Source organism: Lates calcarifer, linkage group LG15 (assembly GCF_001640805.2).
Source record: "Lates calcarifer isolate ASB-BC8 linkage group LG15, TLL_Latcal_v3, whole genome shotgun sequence".
Lineage (NCBI taxonomy): Eukaryota > Metazoa > Chordata > Actinopteri > Centropomidae > Lates > Lates calcarifer.
In genome coordinates this window covers 13,463,624-13,485,659 of record NC_066847.1, presented here as the reverse complement: position 1 = coordinate 13,485,659, position 22,036 = coordinate 13,463,624, and the positions used below count along the sequence as shown (strand labels likewise).

Below are 22,036 nucleotides of genomic sequence, written 5' to 3'. Positions count from 1 at the left end.
AAACTCTGACTTTGTGTCCACAAATACTGAAATACTGCAATCCTCCATATTTTTCTTCTTCTACAAGTAATATTCATGTGAGCTGTCAGTTTTCTATCAGTGTGATGAACTGAAGCTCCTGTCCACACTACAGGAGTCCCTTCACATGAATCAATGGCATTCAAAAATAAGCTGAAAAAAAGATGATTTTTGTTACATGACTGTTACCTGTGTAACCACTCCAAATCCAAAAATGTAAATATCTAACATTAAAACCTCAGATTGCTGTTGTTTATGAGTGCACAAGTTTTCAATATTAGATAAGGCCATATGAAGGAAAGTCATATGAATAAATACAGAAAATATGATCACAAACCTGTGAGTGAATCCAGTATATGTTTAAAGACCATTCTTATGAGATGTTACTGCTTCTTTTCAGTCACAGAGTGCGTTACATTTTCATTTCATTCCAAATTCTTTCAGTGTTTTATTTGAAACACTTTTCATCGCAGTCTTTGTCAAACAGCCAGCTGATTGGCTGTGTGCTCACTCAGACCAAAGCAGCAGCCAATCATGGTTCATGATTTGGTGTGTATTTATTCATATGATTATATTTGGTTATTCATATATTGAATATGGAACACTATAGGTGTGTGTGTACAGGATGGTTAGACAGAGGCAGAGCATCACAGCTTCATCCTGACGACACACTGACGAGGTCACGAGCTGCTGGATCAGATTAGTAGGAAGAAAAGCGGAGATCTGATGTTTGTTTGACTTTGGTGTGCAAAAGTATACTCTTTATTCTTATTATATATCCAACTTTATTTTGCCCCAACCCCTCCCCTCCACCCAGCCCCCACAACCGGTGGCATTCCCATGTCACCAGTTACTGTCACTGTTACAATAGCCAATCAGAGCTCACCTGCAGAAAGAAGGCAACCAAACAAAGAAGAGCAGAAAAAAGGGTTACTTTCAGTTTGTTTTTTCTTGTTAAATAGTAATAAATACATTGAGATGCAGTGGTTCTTACTTTATCCTTTTCTCTTAAGCAGAAGGGTTAAAAAGTTTTTTTTTATTTCTGTTTCTATTTCTTTTTATTTCTTTATTGATCTGTGTTGGATCTTTAGCAGCAATCCGGACCAGTTGTCATGGTGATTAGCAGCACAGAGAGGAGGAGCTGTCTGGAGGAGAAACACAGCATGAGAAGGAGGAGATGAAGAAGAGAGCAGGGAGAAGAGAAGGATGAGGAGGAGAAGGAGATCCCTATGAGCGCCAGGAAGGCATCAGTGTCCCGTCACCTTCTCCTCCCTCCCTCTGCCTCCCTCTCTCTGTGCTCTGTCACTACCAGGCCGGAAGCGACAGAGGGAGGACACAAACTCAAAGAAAAAGTGAGTTTAACACAGACGGGAGAGAGAATCCATGAGTCCTGAATCACACATATGTTGGTGTTTCCTCCCTTTGAAACCCAGCGTCTGTTGTCTTGAAGCTGCAGTATATTCATATATATACTGTGTACATGTGTGTGTCTGTCTGTGTGTGTGTGTGTGTGTGTGTGTGTGTGTGTGTGTGTGTGTGTGTGTGTGTGTGTGTTAAGACTGCTTGTCTCTAAGGGCTGCAAATATGAATATGCTAATGTCATGACTAACCAGTGTGAACATGAACGTGTGCTCTCCGTCCACTTACAGCCACCATATGGAGTAAAATGGAAAAGCATGGCTCCTCTCTCTTCCCTCTTCATCCTCCTCCTCCTCTCCAGGCTTAAACAACAACCAAGTAGAACACACAACTCCTCAAACCCGAGAAAAATCAAATAATATTAAACAACAATAATAATATTAATAAAAACAAACTCGTCACAATCATTCCTTTCCAATTACAGTCGCAACAAAAGACAACAAACTAAAACAGGATAAAAGGAGAGTTTTCCCAGCATCCTCCTCCTTCCTCCTCCTCCTCTCATGCAGTACAAACTGTCTCCTTCAGCACAAAGTTCACCTGTTTGTCTCTGAACTCTGGCTGTATGTGTGTAGTTGTAGTAGTTTTAGTTAAAATTGTATGGCTTTAGGGCATGGTTCAGGTTTTATCAAGAGTTGGCTGGCCCCTCGTCTGAGTCTGGCCTCCCTCTGCCCCCCGCAGCGGGGTTATTGTTGTTGGAGGCAGGGTAGTAGTCCTCAGGGGGCGGGGCTTGTGGCCCTGGGGCGGTGGGGGCCGTCCGAGTCCGGAAGGCAGACAGTCCAATTGGCAGAGCAAGGGGCAGAGAGGCCGAGCCAAACTGAGAGGCCTCCATGGAAGACACCGCCCCCAGGTGGTGCAGCCCTAGGGACACGCCCACATCCATGCTGTCACTCATCTGGGGCGAGGATCCCTGCTGGCCCCCTCCTCCACCAATGCCCGTCTGTCCGCTCTGCCGCAGGCCGCGCCCACCGTTCCCGTGGTGGGAGTAAGTCGGGTGGGGGTGGTGGGGTGCGTCCAGGAAGTGGCGCTGGTGTTGCTGGGAGGCAGCGGGCTTGTGGAGCAGCAACTGGGTGTATGCTGGGTCCTGACCCCCACCTCCACCATCACTGCCTGGCCACATCCTCATCTGCTGCTGGGAGGGAGCCTGGAGGGGGGGGGGGGGGCAAAAACACACCGAGGTCAGACATGATCAGAATCCTAACGTAACACAACTGCACCTGTTGTCTCTAGTTCTGCTTCCACTGTCCACCTGCTTTGGCCACAAGTTCCTGGAACTAAATTAGCCTCACCAGGCTTGTGTGAAGCTCCAGGTCTCAGGCTGAGTTCCTGCTGTGGGGACGGGCTGTGAGCTGATGAGGAGAGGTACTGTGATGTGGATGAGGGGAGATGAAGTGAATGGATGTGCAGTCTGCTGTGTTTGATCAGGTCTGTCGTTACTCTGTTCCATGTGAATATCAGATTACACATACAGCTGTCACACCAGTGTGCATGCGAAGCCTGTCAGTGGTGCAGTGCTGTGTGTACCTGAGGGCTGGTCATCTCATAGTCTGAATGTGTAACAGCAGAGTTGTAGTAGCGGTTACTGTAGCGGTAGTTGCGGTTGTCATTGGAAGAACCACTGGAGCCACCTGGAAATAAAACAGACCAACATTAGACTCACACTACAGTTGGCTGCACTCACACATTCATCTCATCTCATCTGACTTAGTTTTGAACTCTTGACTACAAATGGTGACATGTGAGTGAAGTTTGTCACACCAGCTGTTAGCTTCACTTTGGACCATAGAAAAATTCATTGTCGTCCTCACAGTTCTGGTCCATCCTGACTTATTCCAAGCAGACTCAGAGGTATATTAGTGGACTGAAATGGGCAGTCTGGGTGATGTGACACCCTGCTGAGTTACAGTATGTGGACCCACCAGAGAAAATCACAACAAAGTGTTTTCCAGTTACTGACAGCACTGCAGCTATATTAATCTCCTGTCCTGTCACACTGAGCCCACCACATAACAGCTGGATGTGAATGTTATCAGTTCTCATCTGTCATCCATCCATCCATTATCTATACTGCTTATCTGGTAAGGGTTAAGGGCTGGAGCCTATCCCAGCTGACACTGGGTGAGAGGCAGGGTACACCCTGTACGGCTCACCAACAACAACTCACACTCATTCACATTCACACCTACGGGGAACTCAGAGTCACCAGTTAACCTAAGCTGCATGTCTGTGGACTGTGGGAGGAAGCTGGAGAACCCAGAGAGAACCCACACAGGCACAGGGAGAACATGGAAACTCCTCACAGGAAAGTCCCGGGCAAACCGGGGCTCAAACCCAGAACCTTCTTGCTGTGAGGAGTCAGTGCTAACCACAAACATAACATAACATATGACATCACTATATGAGGGAGGAAGTCTGCTTGCTTTGTCTTCTGAATTCACAGACTTATTTTGTCTTTTATCACAGACACCATAAACACAACATAAATGACCTCAGGAGTGACCAGACTGCCCGGCCCTTCCCAGGTGGAAAAGAAGCCTCTGATCCCTGATGAGACCTGGCTACATTGTGAGCTACTGGTTTTTAGTGGTCAGCAGAAGGAAACTGAGCTCCTCAGGTTCTAGCACCACCTTCACCTCTCAGCTGTTTGACTGGACAACACCTGCTGCAGCTGTTACTGACACCTGAAGGACACACATTCCCCTCTGTCTTTTCTTTTCATGGCACCTGGGAAACTCATTTCAGGGTCCTCAATGAGGTAAATGAAAAAAATCCAGGACAACTCATTCTTTTTGAGGACGAATCATTGTCCTGGAGCAGTTAAAGGAGAGCTGGAGTGTGGAGCAGGTGCTGTGTATTTTACCAGAGCTAGAAACGGAGCTAGTAGTGGAGGTTGAATGGGAGTGGTCCATGGCAGGAGAGGTGGATGTAGATGAACTGGTGTTAGTTCCTTCATCTGTCGTCTTCTTGAAGAAATTGTGCTGCAGGGCGTAGAATGGCGTGATACGGCTTTTAGGGTCATAGTCCAGCATACGCAGGATCAGGTCTGGAAGAGGACAAACAGGGCCATGATGACAATGATGTTCTGTAGTAGCCACAAAGTCACAGATAGCCAGCTACCACACTGCTGGAGGAAGAGTCTGGACCCCCCACGATTTGGCTACTGTTGACCACGTACACCTAGAAACTTCTTCTTCAGATGTGTGCTTCATCGTGTTGAGCTGCTCCTGCTGTCACTCACAGTGCAACAGTAGCTAACAGTTACACCTGCTGGACACTTACTGTCTATGTGAGGTGTAGCTTTCCCTGTCTCCCTTACATACCTCTGCTTTTACTGTTCAGCTCACAGAGATGTGTGCTGTTTCTATGACTCCTCTGAAGAGACTCTGTGTGCAAATGTACTTTATAATGAGTTCACCATGTGAGACATTAGAACACAAGTCTTATTTGTACATTTACAGTATTTTAGGAGAATAACTGAGGGGAAAGGTTGGACAGGATGATTTATTTTTGTTCCCACTGCAAACACCTCAACAGAGGCTGATGGACTCTCTGTAACACAGCAAGTTCTGTTGTTAAACTCCAGATGTTGAGGAAACTTCATTGATCACTGCCATACTGGCTGTATTCATATCAACGTTAATACATCTTGGAAATAGAAATAACATCCAATCAATTTTGATCAACCAATACAGTGTCTAGGTCCTTACAAAGTGTTGATTTACCTTTAAACTTCAGGTAGTCACAGGGGGCGTGTCCTGGCTCCCCTGCCCTCCTGCCCCCCGGGCCCCCAGTCTCTACACCCAAAATCTCATGGAGACGCCGCGTGGCTGGGGGTTTATACTCCTGGAGAACACACAAATATTTCAATACAGAAATGAGTGCAACATCCTCCATTAACTCCCACTAACAGGTTCAAGCAGTAGTCAAGGACCTACTGCTCTAACACAGCCATTCTCTTCCAAACACCACGTGCACATTGTTTTTTTTTGTGTTTAACAGTGTTAAGGTTTTAAAAACTATTGCACACTGAGACTTTACCCACTGCCAACGTAAAGGAAGTGAACTAACATTGTCCTGATAATGCATTGATGTTTTTTTCCTTCAAGGGAAAACAGTTCCCAGTGAAAAATGCTGTCCACAATTTGCAGAACTTACAACTTTGACCCAGTCCACAGTGACTTCAGTCATTCTCTATTGAAATAAAGGCTGTATTTTGTTTACTGCTGTGGCCTCCATGTTAACTGGACATACCATACTGCATTTATGTCACCACCAGGAAGACACAAATCAAAAGGTGAATGTTAACTCTCTAATGAAACATGTGAAATCAAATACCTTCTTGATGTCCTTGTTCTTCTTCACTGTCCACAGACCATCTGACAGCTTGTCAAAATACTTCCTGGCTTTAGGAGCTGCATCTAGCATGTGGCTGGGTGGGACCCCCAGAACCTCCACAATCTTATTCATCTGGTCAACCTACACACACACACACACACACACACACACACACACACACACACGCATACACACACACACGCACTCAGTCTGTGTTGTGTACATAGATGTGGATTAAGGTGGTAACATACCACAAACATACAATCTACAGCACTGCTAGAATACAGTGTATGCCATATATATCATGCAGCTGAGACTGGAGAAGACACAGAGTTCCTGTCTGTGCTCATACACATCTACAAACCTTCTGACTATTTAGCCTAAAACATCCTGAATCAAATGTTAACATGGATAATACTGGACAAACCTGCATCACAAACATGTTTAAGGTGGTATTGCTTTTACCTCATTGGAGCCACTGAAGAGAGGTTCTCCTGTGTGCATCTCCACCAGGATGCATCCCAGAGACCACATGTCGATGGCCAGGTCATACGGCATTCCCAACAAAACCTCAGGAGAGCGGTAAAACCTGCTCTGGATGTACTGATAGATCTGAGAGGAGGACCACAGCAAAGGGGGAGGATTTAGAGACTCAACACTAACTTATGCAGAAGACTAGGAAGGCAACTAACGATTCTTATCAGTTAACCCATCCATTATTTGTCGGGTCTATAAAATTGTCTGGTTTTGTCTTATTAACAGTCAAGTCAGTTTTGTATTCAGTTTACCATCATGTACAATGAAAAAAAGCATCAAATTCTTACATCTGAGAAGTTGGAGTCAGCAAATGTTTAGTGTGTTTGCTTAAAATGACAATTAATTAAATAATTAGCAATTTATTATGACTGATGTTTTGATTAACATTTAATCAGTGATCTGTAGTTCCTGATTAATGTTCTGTAGATTGACTAATTGTGACAGGTATAAACAAGAGGTCAATTACATTTCATTTATTTTCTGTCTGCAGTGGCGCAAATGTTGCATGTTGTTGCACATGTCATTTACAGACAAGATGAAGTGAAATGACACTCGTGTCGGTGTGTTGCCTGCTGTTTCAGTAGCTGACCACTGTGAGGAGCCATGCAGCAGTGTTACTATGCGCTTACTATCTGTTGCTGCCTGTAAGGAGAGCAGCACTTCCTACAAACACATTTGGGTAAAGAGTTGGTGAATACAACTCCACTAACAAATATCTATGATACGCTGATTGATCATTCAATCACCTAGTTTATATAAAGGGATGCCTGTACATTGGCAGGCAGTGTGTGAGGGTTTGTGTGTGTTTTCTGCTCACCCTCTGTCCCAGCTGGCAGGAGGATCCAAAGTCGACTATCTTGATGGCAGATCTCTTGGGATTACACAGCAGGATGTTCTCTGGTTTCAGGTCGCAGTGGATGATTGACAGCTCTGGAGTGGCCAGGAATAATAACGCTGTGCACAAAAAACACGACTCTTATTTTGCTCCTCAGGACCACCTTGTGCATTGGTTACAGTTGCTGTAGACTTTGACTGTGACTGATAACCAGGTTTGGTATCAGTGGGTGACAAATCATACACATAACCTATTTAAAGATGACGTACATATTAAATGTCTCTTGACATTCCAGCAGTAATAAACCTGCATTTCTTGTCATCTACCATCATCCTGACATTCTTTGTCTTAGTAAATGGACTGTACTTATATAGCGCTTTTCTAGTCTCATTCATACAGCACCTCTATACAATAGTGCTTTCTAGCACAGACACAGACACACACATTCACACACTGATGACAAACATCGGAGGCAACTTGGGGTTCAGTATCTTGCCCAAGGATACTTCGGCATGCGGACTGGAGGTGCCAGGAATCGAACCACCGACCTTCCGATTGGTGGGCGACTGCTCTACCTCCTGAGCCACAGTGAATGCCATCTGACCTACTATATTTTTCCATCCTGATTTGGTGATGTATTAAAATTGCACTGAGCAGTTTTTCTTTTGGCCACTTGGGGGCAAACCTCCACAGCAAGCTAAATATCACCTGTGTGAAATGTTGGTGTTTCCATGCACCCACCTGTACAGAGCTGCTGTGCAAATTTCCTGGTGAGGTTGAGGGAGACTCCTCTGAAGTTGGTGTTTCTCAGCAGATCGTACAGGTTGTAGCTCAACAGCTCAAACACCAAACAGAGATGGTTCCTAAACATAAAGTGACGCTTCAGGTGGACTGCACAGGAACAGATCGACAGACAGACAGACACACACACACAGACAGACAGACAGGAGACAAGGAGGGAGGTTAACACAGACACTCAGAGAGAGTACTGGACAACATTAAAATCATCTCCTGTTAATTTGTCTCACACTTTAAGTCTTTCAGATGCACCATAAGTGACACTTAAACTCCCAAATTGAGGCCGATCACGTTTTCAAATTCCATATAAAAAGGTGAGATACAGAGTCATTAAAAGTGTTCTATGATAATTCATTTTTATTCAGAGTTCTAAAGCAAACTTCAGCTATTTTATTTTGTCAGAGCAAAACTGGAGCTTTCAGTAGCATCTCATGGTCTTCATCAGTGGATGAAGTTTATTCAGTTGGAGATGGTTTTGAGCACATTTCACTGCTGATGAAGACGAGAGATGAGATGAGGCTGAAAACCCTGGAAAAAACTAGTGAGTGGTCCTTGAACTAAGATTTGTTGTCAACACCAAGGATGAACTTTCACATTTTGTTTTGTGTACTAGTTTAATGAGCTTCCAAAAATAAACATCTGCCTTGTTGTCCTGTTTTCTTTTCTCTCCTGACTGGAGTGTTACATGTCCATAATGAATCTGACAGTGATAAACATTACTGCACTTCCTGTCTTGACGATCTGTCATCTTACACTGTGTCTACACAGAAGGTGTGAGCAGCTTCAGTCCATCACTGTCCACACAGGAGCTGTTCAGGCATAGTACTGAGTTGCAGGTCAACCAGCACTCAAAGTCCAACACACAGTCATTGTAGTTACATGTGTAAAATGCTGGAAAATAAGACCTGTGTAGACACCTGAGTTGGACTGACTGTAATGCTCTCTGTGTAGACACACCACGAGTCTTCTGCCTTTCTGTCGAGGAACATCATGAAAATAAGCTTTTGGTGTTATTGTTTAGATTCTTGACCGTTTTAAATGTATTTGTGGACAGGCAGAGTTTGCAGGTTTGTATTACTGTTAATACTGTCAAATAAAGAAAGAGGTGAGCGTGATGTGAAAGTGTGCCTGTGGGTTTAAAGTTCAGGAGGGAAAACAACTGACTTAAAACATTAAAAAAAACATGTTGTGTTGATGTCAGTGATATTCTGTTAGAGTCAAGTGGATTGACACATTTATAGAAACACTTCACAGATGCTGCATGTCCTGCAGCTAACGTCCAGGGAGATCTGACCCTGTGAATACATGAGATCCAGATTTAATACATCCAACAAACCTGTGTGCGAACACAGCAAGTGTAGTATAAACAGAGCTATGTCTGAGGTTGTGTTATATCTGACCCCCTCACTGTAATGTGAGTGTGAGTGTTGTCCATCTTACCTATGTAATATTTCATCTCAGTGTCATGCTTGTTCATGAGCTCCAGCAGGCGTAGTTCAATCTGTGCCTGGTTTAGAAATGCCTTTTTGTTCTTAATGATCTTAATGGCAACCCATTCCTGCTCATGGTGGTCGTAGGCCTTCACCACCTGTAGACAGACATCAACACACTTTACTGTCATACACCATGATAGAAACATACACGTATTGTTCTTCATTTTCTTCATTTGACAAGGAATGAGTTGAAGCCTAGACTGAATGAACCAGGCTGTCAGAAAGATGGTTCAACTACAACATGTGCTGAGTGAGTCTCTGTAAGAGCAGCTTCTGCTCTTATTAAAGTTACTGTGACATCCCCAAAATACAGTATACCCTAAACCCAGAAAAATCACTCAACAGTTCCAGCATGTGATTCTCACAAAAACCACAAACTGTCATTTTTTATATTGCTCTTTATGTACAGTTTAAACACAGGAGACACAACATGTTGACCGGAAAGCTTTAAAGATGTCAGTGGGAGTCATTTTGAACTTTCCCAGTCTTTATGCCAAGCTAGGCTAACAACACCCTGACTCACTACAATGCAAATTAATTCATTTCCCAAAATACTGAACTGTTCCTATAAAAGGAAAAGAAAATAGTGGAAATTCACACACAGTCAGTGTAAAGCAGCAATACTAATGGTGTTCTGAGTTAATCACACCACAGAGAAATGTGCTGTTAACCACTCAGCTAAATTTCAATGGTTAAAAAATATAAAAATATATCAAATTAGGTTTCAAAATCATGAAAAAATAAGGAGCTCTCTGAGACGCTGTGGACATGTCTGCTGATGACATGTCCACAGTGCTGAAGGGTGAAGGATGGGGAGGGAGACGGTCTATTCAGCCCCATGTTGGTGGTGTTCCTCAGCTCTCCATCACTGTGGCTCTTCACTACATTAATCCACCTCCTCTTAATGCCTTTAAAAATTTAAATAAGGCGACGACCAAGCTGTTCTGCAAACTCTGACATCCAGGAAAGATGCGGCATGGGTTTCATAGCTAGGTAGCAAACGCTGTAATAACTTGTAGCTGAGCAGGAGTAGCACTGATGCTAATGCAGTGCTGCTATACAGTGTAAGGGGCAGGGTTATGCTGAGTGGTGGCTCCAGTGTGTTGTCGAGCCACCGTCTCAGACCTGCCCATAAAATCCTGAGAATGAAACTGACAAATCTCTGAATTTGCTTTACACAGACTTAAGCTTTAAGCAAACACTCTTTGCTTTGTCTGATGATCAATCCAGACATTTTTTTGACAAGAGCATGTCCTGTCTGAAGAGAAACTCTTTGGTTCTTGATCCTTCAGTGTTGTCAGTCAGCTGGTGATTATGATGTTCCAGCAGTTTTCATACGGAAGCTTCCTTTGTTGGCCTCACCTGTCCAAAGGAGCCCTTCCCGATCAGTGAGTCTATCTCATAGCGGTCCAGCCACTTCTCTCCATTTTTCACAATATAGTCGTAGTTGTCGTCATCGTAGCCGTCGTTGTAGACTTTTCTCTCCTTCTTGGTGCTGCTGTCCTCTGGGGGGACCTGCTGGGCCCGCCGCTTCTTCTTAGTATAGTACACCTGTGGATGAAAACACAGCTTAGGTTCCCAGCTGTGCTTCATCACTCATCTAAAGAAACAAACCCAAATCATCTGTATACCACTAACTGTCATTATTTCATTACTTTGTTCTAACAGTACAAGTCATCCACGCTGTACAGAGAGCTGGATTTTAATTTAAATCTAAGTAGCTCTTACTTTCTTAAACTCCCTCAGCTGAGCCTTCAGACACTCGAAGATGTTGTGATCAGTACAGCTGTTAGTGTCAGAACAAATCTCTCAGTGGTCAGCCCACACAGAGCAGGGCTCAACATCAACACACATCATTTCTCTCATTATCTCTGACTTTGTTACAGCTCAGTTACTTTGGTGTGTTTTTGAACAAAATCAAATATATTAATCATGTTTATTTCACTAATGCAATCTTGTATTCACTTAATAAAATATAGGTGATAGACATAAGACAGTATTCACATAACATCAATAGACCAATTCCAAAATATGTCTCCTGTTGTTATTAATTCAGCTAATGTTTATACTCAAACTTACTCAGAAGGAGCCAGTTAATGAGGGTGGTAACTTTACTGTCCAAAATAATCATAAAGACCTCTCTGTTACAGGATACATTTTCCCTTTAAGCCAAGCTAAGCTTTCCCAGCCAACAACAGTGTTCTGCCTAGGGCCAACTGAGGTGGGGAAACAGACATTTGTGTTGGAGAGTTCAGTATAGTTCAGTGGACAGAGCAGAGCCAAACTCCATTCTCTCAGGAAGACAAGCTCAGGTACTGTGGAGAATTTGGTGGTCGTCCCACTAACAATGCTTTGTCTCAAGGACATCAAACATTACGCTTGACGCAGAACACAAGCAAATGCTTTGATAACCTGAAAAAGTCATTAAAACAAGAAAAGTTCAATAAAAAACACATATAAAGCTGTGTGTGTCTCATGTGTCATACCTCATTGATGTGCTTATAAGTTTTGATGAGGTCAACAGAGAGTTTCCTCAGTGGGGCGCTGGCAGGGTCTCTGAAACTAGGGGGGATCCTCCGCTGGAGTATGGTCATATCAGACAGCACCTACAAACAACAGCAACACTTCATACACAGGACTCAGGTCTGAGTTAGCACATGAGAATCCAGGAACAGGAAGGTGCAGGTTTACAACTTATAAATAGTGCTGCAAACACAGTGAAATGTTGATACATCAGGATGATATTACTGATACTGATTCTACTAATAATAGAACTTAAACACATTTTTCTCTTTATTAAGGCAGCAATCGTCTGTTACATCAAAACTTTCCACAAAAACCTATTTTGACTGGTTCATTATCAACAATAGGAAAGAAGAGCATAAGTCAGAACTGTGGTAATGTCTCAAAGCATTTCTTTAGCGTATTGTCCCTTTTTAATAGTTTGGCTATTTGAGGAGAGAGGCTGTATCAGAGCTCTCATTTTAATCTGCTGCTTGACATTCATGTGCTCCATGTTTTAGAGGTTTACACTAAAAGACATGGAGGAGGGTTTCAGGACAAAAGCAAAGGGAAAAAAAAGTCCAATCCATCCAGGGCCCTAGTGAAGATGCCGACTTGTGTCATCAGCTGTTGATGGCCAACTTCACTGAGCAGACACAAAGACTGATATTCCTTGCTCAAGTAAGTTACGCTCAGCGTGAAGGAGCAGCAGCCCCTTCATTCTTTGATGCAGTGATTGTCCTGCATCTGCTGCCTCAGATGCAGGACACTCACAAACAGCAGACGGGCTGTTTGTGTTTGTGGTACACAGCCCCTGTGTCCACAGCCTATGCAGTGCACCACAAACAAAGGAGGCAACAACATGCAACCTTGTTGGAGTCAAATGCTACTCTTGACTCAACCCAAAGAACTTGAACACAGCTCTTGCTCCCACAGAACACCTGAGGAAACGCAGCCTTTTCTACATCCATAGATCACATGTTAACGGGATTAGCAAATTCCCATGACCTGTGAAGTATGTTTGAGAGGATACAAAGTTCTGTAGATCTGCCGCTAGAGGAGAACTGGTCCTGTTTTTCTTGGATCTGAGTTGCTACTTCTCTGGACTATGGCCTGAGCTTTCTCAGGCAGAGGTGCAATTCCTCAATAGATAAGACACACCTCTGCCTTATCACCTCTGCATCTGAGAACAAATCCACAGCCATTCCTTAGCACTGATGAGACCTCTGTTTGTGAAATGGGCTCCAACACTGAGGCTGCTCCAGCTGTCCCCTGTGTCCAGGCTGCAGGACAGTCGGCTTCAGGTGCCCCTCGAAGCGCTCCATGCAACCTCTGTCAGTATCCCAGTTGGAGGGGGAATGTATAACCCTAACCCTAACCCTATTCCTGACTGAGCAATTACTGTGCTGCACTTTCCTACAGGGTGTACAGTCCTGATTCATAAAGTAAAGTACATTTCCACCCTGCTGGCATATAGCAGAAGGGTAAGACATGTCTGTGTGCATATGTGCACCTGTGTGTATGTGTAAGGATGTTGTCACACAGCCAGAGGTTGTCACTGCCACTGCCTCCATGTTCTCAATGTAAACATCTCAGCTGTGGCCGGGGTCAGCGACAGCAGCAAAGAGCGGTAGGGAGACTGCCACGGTTATTAACTTACGCAGCCCTTTGTTGCTACATTCATGATGGTTCAACTTTTTCAACATGCTGCCGTGGCTCATCGAGTGGCCAAGGCAACCACACAAACGACAGAGCGGGACATGACACAGAGGCTGATTTTACAGTGAGTTCACTAACTCATACAGCAGAGAACTGATGCATCAATGAAGAGGAGCAAGATCAGCAAGATCAGCTTCCACGTCTGATTATCTGGTCTAAGACAACAAACAACCCGTACGATACTAGTCAGCAAAGATTGCTATATTAGTTGTGTCATATTGCTAATCTTTTCCTCTGTTTTGACCTACAGCCTGCTTGGTTTAGCTGTGTGATGAAGTCACACCAGGTGGAGAGTGGACAGCTGCACGAGGACAAAAAGAAAGTTCACAGTGGGTGTGTCTTTACTGCTATGTATCAACCTCAGCTAGATTTATACTTGCGGGTTAGGAAGCAGCAGAGGAATTTCACTTTTGTCTTGTTGTTACTCAGTAATGTTTGAGTGTACTTTTCTCAGACAAGACTTCTTTGACAATCAACAGGTGAACTATATATATGTATATCAGTTCCTGTGTGTGTGTGTGTGTGTGTGTGTGTGTGTGTGTGTGTGTGTGTTACCTGCTGCTGCTCGGCCATGGAGTGGATGGAGCTGAAGGTGGGGTGTGTATGTGTGTGCTGGCTTGTCATGGCTGGCTCAGCGAGGGAGAAGCCCTGGGCAGTGGAGGAGGAGGAGGAGGAGGAGGAGGAGGAGGAGGAGGTGGGCGGACATCCTGAGCTGCTTACACCTGAGGAGAGAGAGAGATGATCAGAGAGAGACACTCCAACTGTTTAATCCATTCCTCTGCCTCACTTCTGGTTTTGCAACACAACTGATCAGAAACCACATCATCACACCACAGTCATTGATTACTGATTTCCATATTGGCCATACTGTTTACACTACACAGATCCAACTGTAGAGGTCTTGAGCAGGACGTCCAGTAAACATCAACTGGTCAGTGCTGTCTGGGAGACAACCTGTGTCATGGAGACTCTGTTTCTAAATGACCTCAAACACCCCTGACATTCCCTGTTACTGATCAGTAAACATGTATACCACTGACACAGCACTGACATATCTGTGATAACCTTACAGTAGCTAACAATGTCAGGCTGAAGTACTGGTTAGTAGATAACATTCACACAAATACAATACAACTTCACTGTCTACTCTGGAATGATGAATCAGTTAAATTCACCAATCAGCAGATCGGTCATAAAATGTTCCCGGATTGATCCTCAAGTGTTCACCTACAGATCGAAGACAAACACGAGCAGATGAAGGATTTATTGACATGAGCTGTTCACAGAGATCAGCTCACCAAGTTTCTACAAGTAACAGTTTCTGTTACAGTGGGGAACTACACAAGGCAGCTTCTCTTGTAGTGCACAAATCTCAGAGCACTAAGCATATCTCTTTTAGGCAGCATCCCCTCTGATTGGACTGCAGCTCACTTAACACTCAGACCATCAGGGAATAATCTAAGTCTGTTGTCTACTCTTTGGAAAACGTGTGAAAGTTGTTGGAGGCCCTGTCCACGCTGAGACTATTCACGATAAACCCATCACTACCATAAACAGTCCACCTCATGTATGATCTCAGAGCTCAGTCTGAAGTGATGCTGTCTTACATTTCTGTCTCCACCATCAGTGAACAGCATCAGAGCAAGTAGCAGAACATGAGGAACAGCTGTAGGAGGCCACTGAGCGGAGCCTGAACACACCACAAAGGCATCAACCAACAGCCTGGCTACCAACATGAACTCTGTGCCCAGCAAACTGTTTTCATGCCACTATGAATCTGATCAGTCAGTATTGTCATATAACTTTCTCATTTGATTATAAAAAGGCACAAAGAAAGTTTGGCTTTTCGCAGGTCATGTCAGCCTGTGCTGTTTTGCTTTGGGAAGATAAGAAAAAACGTGGAGGTCAAAAATCTGATCAGTCAGTCTGATGACCAACTGTTGAGTTAATAAATCTGTCAGTCTCATCCTGCAGATCCAAAACCAAACACAGATGTCCAGCATTCCTGGATTACTCTGTAGGAAGTGGGTATAAATCCACACACCTGTAAAATACACATTTTCTACAGCCAATCAGAGCAAGGAACTGGAATAAGCAATCAGTGTACATTATCAGCTGGTCTTTCAGCTGAGTGAAAGACAATAATAAGCAGGTGTATAAACCTGCTGTCAAATAGTTAACATCTGATTGGTTGAATTATTCTGATAGCACAGACTGATGAGGCTGATGTATAATAATATAATGCAGCAAGAAAAAGTTAGTGAACCCTTTAGAATTACCTGCATGTGTGTGTAAATTAACATGTGGTCAAATTTTCACCTAAGTTAAAGATAACGAACAAACACAATCCATTTGAAATAATAACACACAAATCATTCATAACATAGTTCAAAGAAGTATGGAGAATATCTGAACCCCTCGGCTAATGACTTCAACAGAAGGTGCCTCAAGTCAGGGGATGGTAAAGTTGGACTCCAGTCGATGAAACAGCTAAAGGCCCAAAAGGAATCACTGCCGCTGGTTAACATCTCTGTTCATCAGTCGACCAGATACACACATGGAGCATGGAGCATGGTGTCCAGGACAGGACACCACAGAGGAAGCTGCTGTTCTCCAAACAAACATCACTGCTCCTGAAGTTTGTCAAAGAACAGCTGGACTCTCAACAAACACTACTGGAAACGTAGCAACACCTCTACATGAGCTCGCAGTTTTCCACATATGAAACCCATCACCAAACAAAGGTGAAATATAAAATATCACTCTGTCTCCTCTTACCTCTTACACACACATCCATATTGAAGAAACCCTCAAAATGTGCACATGCAAATGAATCATTGTTGACATCTGTATCACTGTCACTTCCCTGACTGCTATGCTAGCATAATGTGAGACATGTATATGCACATGGAAATGTATATCTAGAGCTTTTATTGTGAAGCAGCTGCAGCAGTAGCAGGAAATAGAGTTTGTACTGCAGTAGTAACAGGAGTGGGAGGAGAGCACACCAGAAAACAGTGAAGCTTCTCAATTCAATTAGATGAAAGTAAGAACAAAAAACTTCAAACCACAGAGGTTCAATTACAAGCTGCTAAAGAGCCGAGAGCTCACCATGGCTAGACTTTAAAATGTGTTTTCTCTCTGTTCTCTTGTACGACCACAGGTAGTGAGCCCGTCAGGTTAGTACTAGGCATCAGCCTGGTTGAGGAGTCTGGCCCTGTATACAGGACTGGCCCTGATACCAAGCAGGCTCACAATCATGCAGGTCAGAGCAGCTAAAGCAGGCTACACTGGGTCTTGATTAAGCAACCTTAGACCTAAGTATGAAAAGAAAAGAAAACCCAGCTTGTAATGCAGAGCTCCTGCCCTCCATGAGTGGCACCATGGCTCTCTATACCTGCCAAAGTAAGAGAGATTTCAGGGCTCTAAAATTAGGTCAATTTTCAAGTCACTATAACATTATTCAGGGCAGGCACTCACAGAGTGAACATGTAAGAATAACTTTTGTAATTATAGGTTCCTCACCACTACTATCTTCCATACACAGTGCAGACAGTTCTCCTATCCAGGACTCTACATCCTCTTCCAAATGGCTCCCTGAGATGTTAAATCGAGCTCTGTGGCTAAATGAGGCTCTGTTTGTGAACAGCTTTGAACCTCTGTGTTAAACTGCAAGTGTGTGCCGTGTTCTGTTGTGTGATGAGGTAGAGAAAGTAATCCAATCACTGTCACTGGGACTGTTGTGGTGCTCTGGGTCCTGGTCTGCTTACAGACATGACACTGCTGGAGAGGGAGAATATCTGCCTAGTACTGAGAAATCTGCGCCGTCTCTTTAAGAGACTGAGAGGCACTCACAGCACTTCCTCAATCTGGCATCCCCCTTCTTGCACTGCCATTGGTCAGGGCCCCCTCTTTCTCTGTCAGCTGATTCGCTGTTGGTATCTAAGGGCTGGCTGGCCAGCACTCTATAAATAAACCCAGTGCTGTCTCAGCAACCACCCTACAATACTCATTAGCTACTTCTCTCTCTCCTCTTCAGCCTCGCTCCTGCTAAGCAAGTAGCTTCCAATAGCAGACCTGGTTCTCAGCAGCAGTCTGACATACTCTCCCCTAGCAACCCAACCCACCCTACCAGCCGCACTCTCCTCCCCCTTTCCTTCATCATCCTTCCTGATTTCTCAAAAACCTCCCTGCCTCTGAATCTGCTTCTATTTACCCATCCATCATTCATACACCCCTCCATTCCTTGCTCTTTTCCTCCCTCCTTCCTGACTCCTCACTCAGATGACTGCTCAGTAGGTCTCAGTAAGAGACATCTTCTCCTTTCCTGCCGACTGTTTCATCTTTCCATCAGTGCTGTGTTGATGCACAATGATGTAACAATATTTAGGGCAACAGTGAGGAGTCACTCCAGGCAGCACAGCAACACACAGCACAGTCAGAATGTAACGCTTCCTGCTCACAAGAAGTTCCTAGATGATGAAAAACAATATTGAGCGGACTGTGTTTGTACCACAGTCAATCAAACTGAACCAACAATTGTGCAACACACAGTATATGCTGAGACGTGCTGCTCTTTCAGAGATTCAAAGTCAAGCATTTACAGCTCTGTGAAAGCTGAGGTATAAAAGTCACAGACTGAAACTGGATTGGAGCTCTTCATCCCTGCTTTAAATCCTAAGAACAAATCTTTTAAAGATCCCGTCCAGACATATTTTGAAAATATTGAGCTAAAGCTACCTTGGACTTCATGCCCCACCCACTAACACGGCTGGCCCAGTTACAGTCAGTTTTCAACATGATAACTGGCTAACACTGCAACACAAATGAAATGCCTTATTTCAAGGGAGCTGTGGAGCTGATTCTAACACGGTGTGTGTGTGTTGTGAACATGAATGTTAGTGAGCTGATTGGCGGCACGGACCCAGTGCATCATCCATCAATCTCATCTTACCACAATGTGGCTGGAATTATTACACGATAACAACGTCACACACACATACATGTGCACACACACACACACACACACACACACACACTGAGAGCACAGCCTTAAAACCGCAACACATATCAAATGAGTAAGAAAAGAAAACTGTTAGTGCTGCTTGCAAAGTTTTTCTATCGAGGCTTCTTTCTGTGCTGCTCTCAGAATAAATGCTCAGCATGACATCAGGTTTTTACATCCACCCTGTCAACGTGTTAATATAGTGCACTCATGAGTGGGTTCACATGCACACCAGTGTCCTGGTTATGATCAGGTTTTTTAGGATCTCTCTTATGTGTTGCATAGGTGAACATCATATCCTAGTTTTGGTAAACCTGAACGTATATACACTCCAATGATTGAAGAACTGCACAACATCAATGTGTACACATAAAGTCAAGTGGCCAATTTATATACATACATACATACTCTGCTATACCTAAAACTCAATAAACATACAGGTCTTTCTTCCACCACATTTAAACTCCTAACAAAAAAAACAAACAAAAAAAACAACAACAAACCCACATGAGCACATACTGGGCTCCAGTGGAGACCACCTGACTGAAGACCATGATCAACAGAGTCCTCCTCCAAGACCAAATCAAAGTAGGATTTTACTCTCAGACACACTAGAGATATGGCTCTAGAAATGGCAGTGTTGGTTTGTGGGTCCACCGCTTTGGTCCAGACTTAAACATCTCACCAATTATTGGATAGAGGACAAACTATGTAGAAGAGACACAGTTTATAAATGATCTTAAATATCTTATATCGTATAAATTATCTTTTTATTACACATTGACTAACATATGTGCTGATACCAATATATAGTGTATGTAATAGGCTGATATTGACAGATAACATCAGACTTTGATCTACACTCTTCACTTTATTAGGAACAGTACAACTAGCTGTTAAAACCTTAAGTGTATGTTTTTGTTAAAATTCTTTTAATTCAGCTTTATGTACATGGAGGAGGACATCATTTATAATGCTGATGAACTGTATTGCATTATACACAGAGGTGTTTCTAATATTTTTGCCCTTATTAATATAAAGGGGATGTACAAAATATTAGAAACAGATTATAACACCATATAATTCAACAGCATTATTAACTGTAGCTGCCAAAAGGATCAACACCATACACCTTAAACTGTTTCAACACAAATTGACTGCACTTATACAGCACTTTTCTAGTCATATCGACCACTCAAAGCGCTTTACACTACAGAATACATTCACCCATTCACACACACTTGTTCTAACCCTCTAACACATACACACACATTCACACACGTTCACACACCGATTACACATGGTGCGCAAGGGTGCCGCGGCATGTGGTGGTTTGATCCCCAGCTCCTCCAGTCTGATCTACCTTCGCTCTACCTCCTGAGCCACAGCCGCCCCTTCATGAAGAAGGATTCATTACAGACTTCATGTTAGCTGGGTGTTCCTAATAAACTTGACACTGACAAAGACAGAGCAACTGAACATGGTGATATCTGATCATCTGAACTGTGGTTTATCATAGCAGATCAACATGATACAACCTGACAGACTGCAGGCTGAGGCCGTTCTACACACAACTCACTGTTCCTGACCGAGCCAATGACTGACCACGGTTAGGAAGTGTTGGCCATGACCACAGTCCCTGTTCATGTAGACCATTTGTCTACATGCAGTCACAAGACACTTTATAGTTGTGATATGTCCACATCTCACATGTGAAGTGATGTTTGACTATTTGTCTACAACAGAAACTTCGCTTGATAGTCTCAACAATGCAATGCTAAGAGGAATACACTGTGGACGGGCCATGATTTTATGAGACTAGTGTGTGTTAGGCACAGGCCAGTTACCGGTTTCAAGGTATGTTTGAAAAAGTCAAGCCACATATTTTCCATCATTCCATTCCTGTTTTCCTCCCACATTAAAATGACTCGTCAAAGACACCAAGTGCAGGAATCTCTTGGGTCGTGTGCAGTGCAGATTAACATGACCCCTTCCCCCTGCAGTTTTTGCATGCTGTCAGCTCTTTTGAGGCTACCTGTATTCATGGTGGCAGAAGGAGGGAATACTTCAATCCTAATTTTGCCTCTCCAGGTGCACCACCCATCACTCTGTGCCAAATCCAAGCTAACGCTGTCTTGAAATGAAAATACGCAACAGCTACGAGAGTTAGCATGTCTAGCATCGGTGAAATAAATATTATAGGTTTAGTACTGTGGCAGACAACAATTAACTAGCCATCATCAGCTAGTTTCTCCACTAACGTTACATCACGGAGCGGAGAGGAGCACAGATTGCTGAACTGCAGGTTTAGGCTCACTTAAGAAAGAGACTGCATTTTCATTTTATTCTGATGTGTTATTTGTTACAGAAAACAATTCAAGTATTTATGTTCTGAGCTTGTTGAGCTGCACGTTTAGGTTCACTTAAGGGATTTATTTTTTAACTTTTAACATACACGTTTACTAATGTGATACACACAGAATAAGAGCGGTCATAAATACAGATAAACACACAGAGATCAGGTATAAAATACATAACTGGCAGAAATGGATGGCTAAACCTGCTGCTTGCAACTGAGGGTTCAAATCAGATCTCAAATGATAATGATACAGACAGATGAGCCTGTCCACATCACAAAAGGTTCCTACAACCATATAACGACTGCCCAGTAAGTTGCTACTCTAAACACACAGATCCCTGCAGCAGCCCCTATTCAATATGAAATAACTAGATCATATTGACCTGATTATCTCCAACACAAAAAAGACAAGAGTGATGTTCATGGTCCATGGTTAGCTCGACAAAACTTCAACAGCAATGCATTAACATACCAAGTGATCAAACTGACACTAACAGCAGAGAGGAATAATCAGTGTATCCAAATTACACTGGAGAGAACATACTTCCGTGTAGACTACACAGATCTAACCACGACAAGAAAAGAGAACACCTGGCTGAATAGAGCCTGGTACCTCTTGGTGATGAGGACTCCAGTCCCAACCACAGCCCCTGTTAACTGATGCTATATGAACACCCATCAGCACAGATAATTTTCTCTTAAAAAGTAAACATAAAACATCAACAAATCAAGTCAAACTGAGATACTTTTTCATCAAACCTATGGGCACTGAAGACAAAGCATGGGCTTCTCAGTTTTAATCCTGAAGAAGACCTCTGCACACACTCGTATGGAATTAAAAGGACTGAAATTTAGCAAGGAGCCAGAGCATGAGGCCATACAACAGCTAATCAATACGATGTTGAAATCCATCCTGCTGTCTACCAGCAGCCTAAACAGGTGTGATGTGGTCGCACCTCTTAGCTCTGAACAGGCCTGAACGCTGAGCTCTGAACAATCTGAGCGGACTAATGTTT

General features: G+C 43.4%; 1 protein-coding gene across 4 annotated transcripts in view; it reads right to left on the bottom strand.

The window, feature by feature from the left end:
• Positions 1 to 747: 747 nt before the first annotated feature.
• The window catches only part of dyrk1b (dual-specificity tyrosine-(Y)-phosphorylation regulated kinase 1B), a 50,418-nt gene continuing 29,129 nt past the window's right edge, over positions 748 to 22,036 (bottom strand). For 3 of the 4 annotated variants that reach the window (XM_018680759.2, XM_018680758.2, XM_051075992.1), the window contains exons 2-13: positions 14,212 to 14,378; positions 11,922 to 12,041; positions 10,798 to 10,986; positions 9,383 to 9,530; positions 7,886 to 8,035; positions 7,127 to 7,263; positions 6,238 to 6,384; positions 5,773 to 5,913; positions 5,160 to 5,280; positions 4,298 to 4,480; positions 2,962 to 3,065; positions 748 to 2,581 (exon numbers count right to left, since the gene is read on the bottom strand). In XM_018680759.2, coding sequence (XP_018536275.1) covers positions 2,066 to 2,581; positions 2,962 to 3,065; positions 4,298 to 4,480; positions 5,160 to 5,280; positions 5,773 to 5,913; positions 6,238 to 6,384; positions 7,127 to 7,263; positions 7,886 to 8,035; positions 9,383 to 9,530; positions 10,798 to 10,986; positions 11,922 to 12,041; positions 14,212 to 14,280 — 2,025 coding nt within the window. In that variant the 5' untranslated portion in view covers positions 14,281 to 14,378 and the 3' untranslated portion in view covers positions 748 to 2,065. Of the gene's footprint in view, positions 2,582 to 2,726; positions 2,803 to 2,961; positions 3,066 to 4,297; positions 4,481 to 5,159; positions 5,281 to 5,772; positions 5,914 to 6,237; positions 6,385 to 7,126; positions 7,264 to 7,885; positions 8,036 to 9,382; positions 9,531 to 10,797; positions 10,987 to 11,921; positions 12,042 to 14,211; positions 14,379 to 22,036 lie in introns of all 4 variants that reach the window. The other variant, XM_018680761.2, reaches the window with a different exon arrangement.